Source organism: Frankliniella occidentalis, unplaced genomic scaffold (genome assembly GCF_000697945.3).
Source record: "Frankliniella occidentalis isolate FOCC.00 unplaced genomic scaffold, Focc_3.1 Scaffold156, whole genome shotgun sequence".
NCBI classification, from domain to species: Eukaryota; Metazoa; Arthropoda; class Insecta; order Thysanoptera; family Thripidae; genus Frankliniella; species Frankliniella occidentalis.
The window spans coordinates 118,921-128,669 of record NW_026267282.1 but is presented as its reverse complement, the minus strand read 5'-3'; the positions used below and the strand labels follow the sequence as shown (position 1 = coordinate 128,669).

At 48.0% G+C, this 9,749-nt stretch overlaps 2 protein-coding genes across 3 annotated transcripts in view; one reads left to right on the top strand and one right to left on the bottom strand.

The window, feature by feature from the left end:
* Positions 1 to 449: 449 nt before the first annotated feature.
* On the bottom strand, positions 450 to 2,789 carry LOC113201776 (tRNA-dihydrouridine(20) synthase [NAD(P)+]-like). Its single transcript, XM_026415680.2, has 7 exons — positions 2,369 to 2,789; positions 2,121 to 2,259; positions 1,716 to 2,048; positions 1,355 to 1,642; positions 1,114 to 1,267; positions 825 to 1,027; positions 450 to 739 (listed from the first exon to the last, which is right to left on the bottom strand). The coding sequence occupies exons 1-7, from the start codon at positions 2,673 to 2,675 to the stop codon at positions 634 to 636; spliced, it is 1,530 nt and encodes a 509-aa protein (XP_026271465.1). The 5' UTR covers positions 2,676 to 2,789; the 3' UTR covers positions 450 to 633.
* Positions 2,790 to 2,828: 39 nt separating this feature from the next.
* The window catches only part of LOC113201775 (sodium/bile acid cotransporter 5), a 24,296-nt gene continuing 17,375 nt past the window's right edge, over positions 2,829 to 9,749 (top strand). The window contains exon 1 of one of the 2 annotated variants that reach the window (XM_026415679.2): positions 2,829 to 2,912. The gene's annotated coding sequence lies outside the window, so the exon portion shown is untranslated. Of the gene's footprint in view, positions 2,913 to 3,945; positions 4,096 to 9,749 lie in introns of those variants that run through there. The other variant, XM_026415677.2, reaches the window with a different exon arrangement.

Genomic DNA, 9,749 nt, shown 5'->3' with positions numbered 1-9,749 from the left:
AACCTGACAACTGCTCCAACCACTAGGTTGAGATCACCAACAGATTTTTCAAGGATTTTACTGTAAATGTGTACTGTTTTCATTTTTTTTTCCAGAGTAGAGAAAATTCTATACGTCCACTGCAGGCGTGAATTTCTAAATGCGTTATAAATCTTGTTCCTCCGTAGTGTAAATAACTAGTCAGTGCGAATGAACAGTGTCAGATAAGTTGCCTAACTACCCGGCGTCGTCCTGGGGCAGGAAAACCGATGACCACATAGTGGATGCAACCAGTTTCCCCTCACTCCCTCTCCCAACGGGGGTTTGTTTTTACAACAGTCAAGTTCCAAAATAAATTTCTCACAAAATAATTTTTTTACAGTACATATCTTAAAAAAATAATTAAAAAATACATATTTGACTTGGAATGGGATATGGAAAACAATTGGGGCAAAAAGTATTGAGATAGGTAATGTTTTGGTCACTGTATATTTTTACTTGTAATCAAATAACAAAATTACTCTCTAATTAGTGCAGAAATGTCACAGCCGTCCAGAAACAACGAATTACATGTAAGAAATTCAATAAGCAAAATAAGGCTACTTTACAACAACAACAAAATTGCAATCCACAAGATCAAAGGATGTGTATATACTATAAAATGCTTCCATCTGCCTTTAATGTGGCCAAGTCCACCTGACCTACAGAACAAAGACAAACCAAGGCAGCACCTTGCTCTGCCCATCGCTTGTTTTTCTCCCTGAAACAAAGAAAATTTATAATTATTTAAACTACTATTTAGTGGCTGTGGGGCATCCATGTATAAATTTACAATTAAAACTCACCACATAGAAGAAGTGTACTGTTTTCCACTCAAAGTCAAAACCGACTGAAAAAGTTTTCCTTCCTGGACTGTTTTATAAACAGGCATTCCAAGTTTTTGACTTCGAGACCAAGCCAGCACCCTTGTTTTTGGTAGATCATTGTCTGAGGGATAAAGACTGCGAAGATATGCTACCTTCATTGTAACAATATCATCTGGAGGACACTGAAAATGCAGAGGATGACATGCACTTAGACTTCATTAAAAAGTACAGCTTAAAAATTTAGGATAAGATTGTACAAATTACTAACATGATCATCAAACTTCATTTTTTTTAAAGGGCTTTGTATGTCACTTGACTCTTGGCGGAGAACTTGGGGACAAACTTCTCTCCTGCCAAGTAAACCAGAAGCCTTAAATTCAAGTTGTCTCTTTCGGCAATAATCTCCTAGGTCCCAAATTGCACTGTAAGGTATAAAATAAAATGGAATATAGAAGTACCAGTTAGTAAAAAATTTAGACAAAAAAATGGCATCACTGTCATCTGTTTACCAGATTTGCTCTAGTGTTTGTGCCTCTAAAAATAACTTTCCACGAGGTGTTTCTTGAAGTTCTCGTAACATATTCTGTACACAGTACTTAGTATTGGAGCCATTGTTATCAAAATCCACGGAAAGCACAAGATATTTTTTGATGACCTCATCAAGAGGAAGACGCCCATTTCTCCTAAATATAGACACATTCCATTCTGCTGCTCTTGCTATCATGACGCTTGAGCATCCCGTCTCAGTACAAAATTTGCCAATATCTTCAAAGCATTCAATTTCCTTTGATCCCCCACTAGAAAAGAAAAGAAAACATCCAGTTGGATATAACAGACTTGAAAGAAGTGAATGATTCACCGAATACATACTTTGCTATAACTGGTATGCTGAGAGCCTTTGCAACAGCTTTGATATAATGGTTCCTATTGGAATGTTGCGGCCTTTCATCCCGGGTACGACCATGAACACCAATTGCAGAAATACCAGTCTCTGCCAGAGATTGGCACACGGCTACTGTTGCATCAATATCAGATAGAACTCTAACTTTGCAAGTCACAGGACAACGTAAGCCATTTACTAATGTCCGAAGTATGTTCTTAGCTTTTGCTAGGTCAGCCATAAGAGCAACTCCCATGCCACCTTTTACAGAAAATTCTTTAGGGCATCCCATATTGATGTCAATTCCAGCTACATCATTTTCCCTGTACCATAGGGATCAAATATTAGGTGAGATACACAAACTAGATGGTTCATCAATAAATGGCAATACTTACACTAATTTTCCGGCCTTAAGGGCCCGTTGTGGATCAGATGTTCCCATTTGGAGGACCACTTGTTCTCGTTCTCGTGCACAAGTCCTAAACACAATTGTACCATCTGTTTCATCAACAAAGTCGATTGTCCCTAAGACCTCTGCAAGAAAAGAAATTGACTAATAGTTCTTAAATTTTCTTAATCAGGGAATAACACAAACACACACACACAACAAAAAATAAAATAAAATAGGGAAATGTCAACGTACCATTGACCCTTCTGAACGACCTAAGCAACTTCCAGTCAATAAGTTCCTCGGAGTACACAATATCTGCCCCGAACTCTAGGGCAAGAAGACGCATGGGCAAAGTTCCCACCCTTACCATAGGGGCTAGGATTGTCTTTCCCGAATAACTGAGACGGTTCACGTGAGGCCTAACCTCACCAATACCGTTGGCTTTGGCCTCGGCAACATCTTGCAGACGGCCCTCCGCGCTGGGTGCGGAGGGTCCACAGCTGTCAACATTCTTCTCACCCGATCCTGTGGTAGAGGAACCATCCTCAATAGCTGTCATGGCACTTAAATGCCAAATTTAACATAGAAATGCAGTCAATCAGTCAATCTGCTCTAGTTGTTGACACCTCGGCGAAGCACTGCTTTGAATGAAAAGTGCAGAGTATGAAAACTTTAACGTCTAAGCCTATGAGAAACTGTGGAGACAGACGGTGCAGACAAGAAGTGAAGCTGACAAGGGCAAGAAAGTGTTGAAACGTTTTTTGAATTGTTTCTGATTCTTTTGACTTATGTTAAGGTAAGTGCTCTTAATATATAGTAACACAAAAAAAAAGGGTGACCACTTGTAAGTGGAGGGTACTTAAGTAACCCAAATTAGGTTTCATCAGGATTCAGTAAACCTCAATTCACTTAACCTTCCAAATGTTGTGGAGAACTTTCTCTGCTTATTTCTCCTTTCCCAAAGGTATCTATTTTCTTTTCGCACTCGGAATTAGTTATTGTCTTTAGAGCTAAAAGTGTTCCGCTCAGTTTATTAGACTAAGCAGTTCAATGTATTGCTTCCGTTCAGTTTTGTTGCCACTCTCCCCTTCTAAAATTGAGCATGTCGACAAGTTTCTGCAGCCCTCTTCTAGTATTCTTTTTCTTTTGATTCCAGAAACCCATTTTTTTATTTTTTTTATGGTTTTGTTCTTAATGATGTTTTATTTTTTGTGTGTATTATCTTTGTATTGCATCAGTAGGTGGGTAGATTGCCTAATTTGATTGTATAACAGTTCATGCTGGGTAGGGCAGTGTCCTCTCATTTACAGTCCTTCAAAACACTTTCTGCTAGCTGGTTGAAGTTAACTGTCCACTGTAGGTTCATGGCGTAAGGTTTTGTCACCCTACATGAGCTGGAAGGCCAAACGAAGCATCTTGGTCATGATTTCTGATACTGTTATGCTCTCGATGCTCTCATTGTATTTCGCAAGTATATTTTCAAGTTACCTCATACGTGACTGGTTTTTTCTCTGTAAAACCTGTAGCGGATGCCATATCGGTCAGCTTTAGCTGAAAACACAGTTCACAATGTCTTCATTCCGACTCTGACTCGACAATCTTATGCATTTTTGTCACCCTTCACATGGCGAAATTTGCAACGATGTGTCCTACCCCGTCTGTACAACTCTGATCGCCCAGAGTGCAGTCCAGTCCTGGACCTTATGGTCACATTCGGTCCCGCCGCACCTCCTCCGCTGCTGCCACCACCGCTGCTGCACCGACTGGTTAGCCTTGCCCGCGGAGCGGGTCGTGGCGGGGCGTAGCGTGGCGGGGCTCAGCTGTGGCGGCGCGGTGTGGCGCTGCGAGGCTCAGTGCGCCAAGATGCTGTCAGTCGTTGGCCGCCGCTCGGCGTTGACGGGCAGGTCAGACGCGTGGTGTGCTCTCAACAAGTGTGTGTGTGCGCGCGCGCCGTGCTCAACGCCGGCCGCTGAACTCAGGTGAGAAGGAAAGGGAATCAGTTGTATATTTCAGAAAAACGGACTGATAGGAAAAGTCGCATTGTTGCATTCTCCCAAAGAAATTCTGTTTGCAAAACGCTTTTGCATATCGCGAAAGGATTCGGTTGCTTTGCCGACTGCGAATACTTTGCTTTGTTATTTTACGAAGCTGGAAAGAATGCCTTGCAATCGACAAGAAAATGTGGTGAGTGTGTGTGTAGTCTAAAAAGCCGTGCGCTATAGGAGGACATCGACAGTCTGTCCAGGCAACCGGGTAAACACCGCTGGGCTGCCGTTAAGGTGTCACGGCCACCCGACGGGGGGTGCAGGCGCCCCTACACGCGCATTACAATTATTCGACTCCGTATTATTTTATCGTTTTGCCGCACGTGTTTAAACTACGCCGCAATCAGGAGCGCGCGCTTCCTGGCGGCGCGGCCTACGGCGTCGGCCCGTCGGCCCGTCGGCCTCGCTCCCAGGCGTGGCGCGGCGGCGGCGCCGGTGTTTTGCGCGACCTTACTTAACTCTGGTCTTGTCGTCGCTGACCGCCCGTCCTTATCTTGCGGGTGGGTGGGCGTGTCTTGCCGGAGGCACTCAGCCGAGTGCTTGTCGCACTTGGAGGACGCGAAGAAGTCCCCCCCGCCTGGTGGTGGAGGAGCAGCAGGGTCCTTGTTCCACCTGTTTTGTGCTCGGTCGCCCCCTTACCTTACATCACCACGCCGACAATGCCGCGATGACTGTGGTGCCGTGAGCTTTTGCCAGCGTCGGGCGTCGGCTCGGGGAATGCCCCGCCCTCCCCCTCCGTCGTAACAGTAGGGCCCTCAGGCCCAGGACCAGGGAGCGAAGTGTCTAGGGATCGTCCAGAAAGTAAGATTGCGGTTCTATTAATTTTCTGAGATTTATCCGGTCTGGTAGTGGAGCTCGGCGCCTGCGAGACCGGGGATGGGCCACCCCGCAGTACACGCGTGCACTGCGGTGCGGGATGTTGCCTACCTAGCAGGCGCTATGAGAGCTCGCGTCGGCTGAGCAAGGCAAGTTGGTGCGAAACTTATGTGGCAAGTGCGAGTGCCGGCGACTGCTCGGAGCAGCTCCGAGTGCGGCTCTGAGTTCCTTCTATCTCCAAGTCGACACGCCGTGTACGACAGAGGCGGAGCGATCGGAGTGAGCGGACTCCGGAAAAGCCGCGGCGCCACCAGAAAGCTGCAATGAGCTTGCGGGCCCGCTGTCGCCCCGCTCCTCCGCGCTGTGCACCAGACTGAAACGAAACGTACTCTGCTGCTGCTGCAATCCGCGTTATTCCCCACGTACTCTGTACGTACGTACGCAGCGCTGCGGGCGCGCCTATTCGCACGTCACACGTAAGAGTTTATCTAGAAAGTACGTCCCACATTCGCCGTTACACGAAGTTCAGCCTGTGCGACAGTTAGTTTTGGTTCAGTTCGCTGTGCGAGGGTGAGCGCCTACTAGGTAGGCAACATCTTCTCCGCAGTGCATGCGTGTAGTGCAGGGTGGCCTACCCCGAGTCTCGCAGGCGCTCATAGCTCGTGTAATATATCTCGTTATCAGGTTTAAAGTTGGTCTTGTTATTCTCCACAGACGAGTTAAAGAAGGGTTTCGGGGTGGTGCAGTCGTGGTCTCTCTTTGGAACCAAAAATTCCTGGCCAGTGTCGAAGCACCTAGAAAAGTGACAACAATCACCATGTGAGAAAAAATACATCTTTGGTTCTCGCACAACCACACGGAAACGCAAGTGTGTGTATGTAGCACACTTGTTGGTGTGCGAACGCCATTCGTACCCATGGATGAAAGAACTAGTGTTAGAATTTCAAAGGAAAATTCACACCTGTACTCCTTTAAGTGTACGAATGTGCATTCACACACCTACAAAGTGCGATATCCACACACTTGCGTTTCCAGTGCACGTGAAAGTTGCATCTACCAAATTTCTTGGCGGTCTCTGAGCCAACCATACCTTATGGTTTCCGTATCTAATAATCATTTTATTTTTCTTCCACGGGTGAGGTTGGTCCGCATGGCGAGTCCCAGACACGTGTGGAACCGGTGGTGGAGCTTTGGCTGCGGTTTGTCGCGCACGTCGCTCCACTCTGTGGGAACGGAGGCCGCAACGGCGACGAGTAGCACGTGGTGCAGCCCATTAGCGAAAGCCACGGCGTTTCACCGATAGGGGACCGGAAACGAGCTTCCTATTCGGCGGGAACGCATAATACGAATACGTTTGTCTACATTAAAGAAATAAGTAGACATGTTCGTGTCTACATTAGACAAAGTCGACGACACGGTCTATTTGTGTGCCTTTTTTGATGTAGACATTCCATGGCTAACTTACTGTAGCCATAATGCGTGCGTTTCGGTCGATAGAATCAGCTACGAATAAAACCACCAGACCACGCGGGTACCGTCTAATGCTATTTCTATATTTTTTCCACCGATCACGATAGCGTAAAGCCGTTGTGTCATCAAATTACATTTCCCCCCCCTCGATAGTGTAAAGTCGTTGTGTCATCAAACCAGTCCACCCAGGAGTGGCGTTATCCTCTATCGTCTTGAGGTGTCCCAACACCACGCTGTATAGTTTCCAGCCGCGGTTAAGACAACAGTGTAAAATAATATTCCTCGTTCGCCACATTTCACTCGCAAGTTCATGACCAGCTGATGAGATGCAAAGCAGTGCGACTTCTGTTTTCATATCCCCGGCTAGAGAGCATGTTCACTGAAGGAGAGGCAAAGAGAGATGGGGGGGAGTGTGTTAGAAGTCGTTCAACCCCTCGCCGTGCATGACTGCTTATGGGAGGTTAAAACTGGTGTGTCGGTCCGGCTGGCGGCCGGTGGTCATAGTTGTAAAGACCCCCCCCCCCCCATGACTGTTGTTTCTTTATTATTGTTACAGAAGTAGAGCTTTTCTATGCGGCACTTTTACATAGGTCTGACTGGAAGGTTCGCGAGTGAGCGCTGCGCGCCGCGTCGCGCACGTACGGCTCTGGCGAGGGGGACCGCGCAGGGTGACCTTCTGTGTGATTGTCGTTATTCGTTTCGGTAGCCCCCGCGCCCCGCTCTCCTCCTCCCTTTCGCGGCTCGAGTACGGCACGGCGCGAGGGAATCGAATCCTGCTCAAGTCACCGAGCTGGCCCCTCAAGACGAGGCGGGGTTCAGGCAGGCAAGGGGCGCAAACCGGCAGGGGGGGAGGGGTTCAAATCTTGAATGTCACTCTCGCACAGCTGTCGATGCTCTCGAGTTTTGATTAAAATTCGGTACGGCGCGGGTGAGACCTCTCCGCCGCGCCACCCTTTATACACCCCTCGACTCGCCCCCGTCCCGCTCTCCGCGTCGGCTTTTAGTTCGGCTCCGGACCAGTCTTACTTTCACTTTTCCGGCCCGGGCCCGCCGCCGCCCGCCGCCGCCCGCTCGCGGCCGCTGCGCGGTGCGTCGCGCTGGCTGAGCACGTCGGCCTGCGCGGGGGTGAGGGCCCGCGTACAAAACACGTGCAGGCTTGAGTCTCAGTGCCATGCCGGTGTCACAACGTCGGCGCACTCGCTTGTTCACCAAAATAACAAATTCTTTACATTAAAAATTAAAAATTATTCTTGGACGGTCCGGTGAATTAATTAACAGTGCGTAGAAAATCTCACATATGTTTTGTGGTTGGCTCTTGCCGTGCGCGTTTAAGTGATGGAAAATTTGACATTTTTATCTGTCGGGTAGACCTTACTTTTGTTCTTGTTGTTCCATGCTGTCCTGCTCTACCATGTTTATTCAACAAGCACACTGACGCTTATAGGTCGGCTCAGAGCGTAGTTAGTTAGAACGGGTTCGGTTGGGGTCTCCTGTGGGGGGAGTAGGGGCAAGCGAAGGAAACACAGGAAAAGGGGGGCGGGGAAGTTGATGTCTAATGGTTGCGTCAGTATACTGGGTGCACGGTCGTCAAGACGTTCGTACAGGTGGCTCCTCGCGAGGCGTACTTCAATCGTTCAATTTTCCTTTTTTATTTTCTTTCTTTATTTTCCTTATGTATTTTTTCAGATTTTTCTCTCGATTAACTGTTATTTACTTTAAGTGATTTTTTTGGAACGTGTCACTGATTCATTTTTTGGAGCGTTTACACTGAATTTTTAAAAAGATTGTAGTAACCTCTCGGCTCCTCGCCGGTTCGGCAAGCCCGCGGCGCGTCTGTGTTGGGCCCGGGGGGCCTGTTGTGTTGCCTTCCTCGCCCCCGTGAGTCCCCGCCGCGCCGGAGCTGGGTAAAAGGCGGGGCAGGGGGCGGGGCGCGGGGCGGCTTGGTCTGTTGGTGTGATGCAAGTGGGTCGTGGAGCCGAGCTGAGGCCGCCCAGGCATCGCCCGGTCAGCCAGGGCCAGGCACCTGGACCGGGCCATGCCTGGACCCGCTGTCGTCCAGCAGTGCGGTGCACCTGTAGCGACGCTGCATGCGATGCACGTGCAGTTGGAGCTGTCGCCGGGAGAGCTCAAACAACGTACACGCAGAAAAATAAGTTTGCTAATTTAGCTAATTCCAGATAGCTGGTATTGGTTAGCTGTCTAGCTAAGGTGGTTATCTAATTGGCCAATAGTTAACTGTGCATGTGCAGTGCACCCAAATCAAGTTAGCGACACGTGAAGAGGAGTTATCAGAATAAATGAGCGTGGATGCTAATCTTTCTTACAATTTAGCACCTAGTGCTAATTATTGAGCTATACAGCTATACTGTGCATTACCTAGGACAGCTAATGTCCATTAGCAGAGACAGCTAATTCAATGCTGCTGACTTGTTTTAGCTGTATATCTATCATTTTAACTATCCATTTATCGCTACTGGAATTAGCCGTACAGCTAAGTTTTAGCGACACAGTTTCTGCTGCGTGTACTACTCTAAGGTGTCTAAGGCCTGCTGCATCTGTACTTTAGAGCTGTTTTCCCCTTTCGTATTTGACACCTCGGACACGTATTGGACATGCATTTACTCAAGTAATCCAGAATTTAAAAACAGTTCTAAACAGACAGGGTTTATTGGGCTTTTCTCTACGCAGTTCCCCGCTCAAAAGGCACTCAATTTCAATGATCGCACAAATAATGAAAAAAATGGATTTCTTGTGGTGATTAACTCGGCAGGGTCACCGGGGAGCTGCTCCCGCGTAATAAGCCTGGCTGCCGGAAGGTATACTCCCGGAAGTAGCTTGTGCTTGTGTACTTTCCTGGGAGTGAATATCTCGCAGGAGCTCTCCGACGGTCCAGCTGTTCGCCAAATCTAACATTTAATATATAAATAATGCGATACCCACAGCGAGACTCTCGATTTCAGAAATCAAATTCATAGAATCTGTATTGACAGCTCTCGCTCCGTTGTAAAGGCGTTTAAAGCTTCAACGCACCTTATGACGGGACGGGTGTGAATTTCGGTCTCTGCTTTTATTTTTCCAGTGTATACGTACGAGTCGAGTCGCCTATATTATTATTGCTCTTGTTCCTCCGCCGCGCTGTGTTGTTGTCGCTCGCCGCCGGTCCAGGGCGATCGCGTCCGCCTCCATGACCCCGCTATGTGAAGCCGGTCGGCCGTGAGCCGCAGCCGCATGCACCGCGCGGGCCCTGGTGGTAGCGCGAAAAGTGAATGGAGAGAATTCCGCCAGCCCCCTCCCTCCCCCCC

Coding starts and splice junctions, on each gene's coding strand:
- LOC113201776 (XM_026415680.2), bottom strand. CDS start 2,675: ATGACAGCTATTGAGGATGGTTCCTCTACCACAGGATCGGGTGAGAAG. Junction 2,049..2,120: donor CTTAAGGCCGGAAAATTAGT/GTAAGTATTGCC, acceptor CCTATGGTACAG/GGAAAATGATGTAGCTGGAA. Junction 1,028..1,113: donor AAATGAAGTTTGATGATCAT/GTTAGTAATTTG, acceptor CTGCATTTTCAG/TGTCCTCCAGATGATATTGT.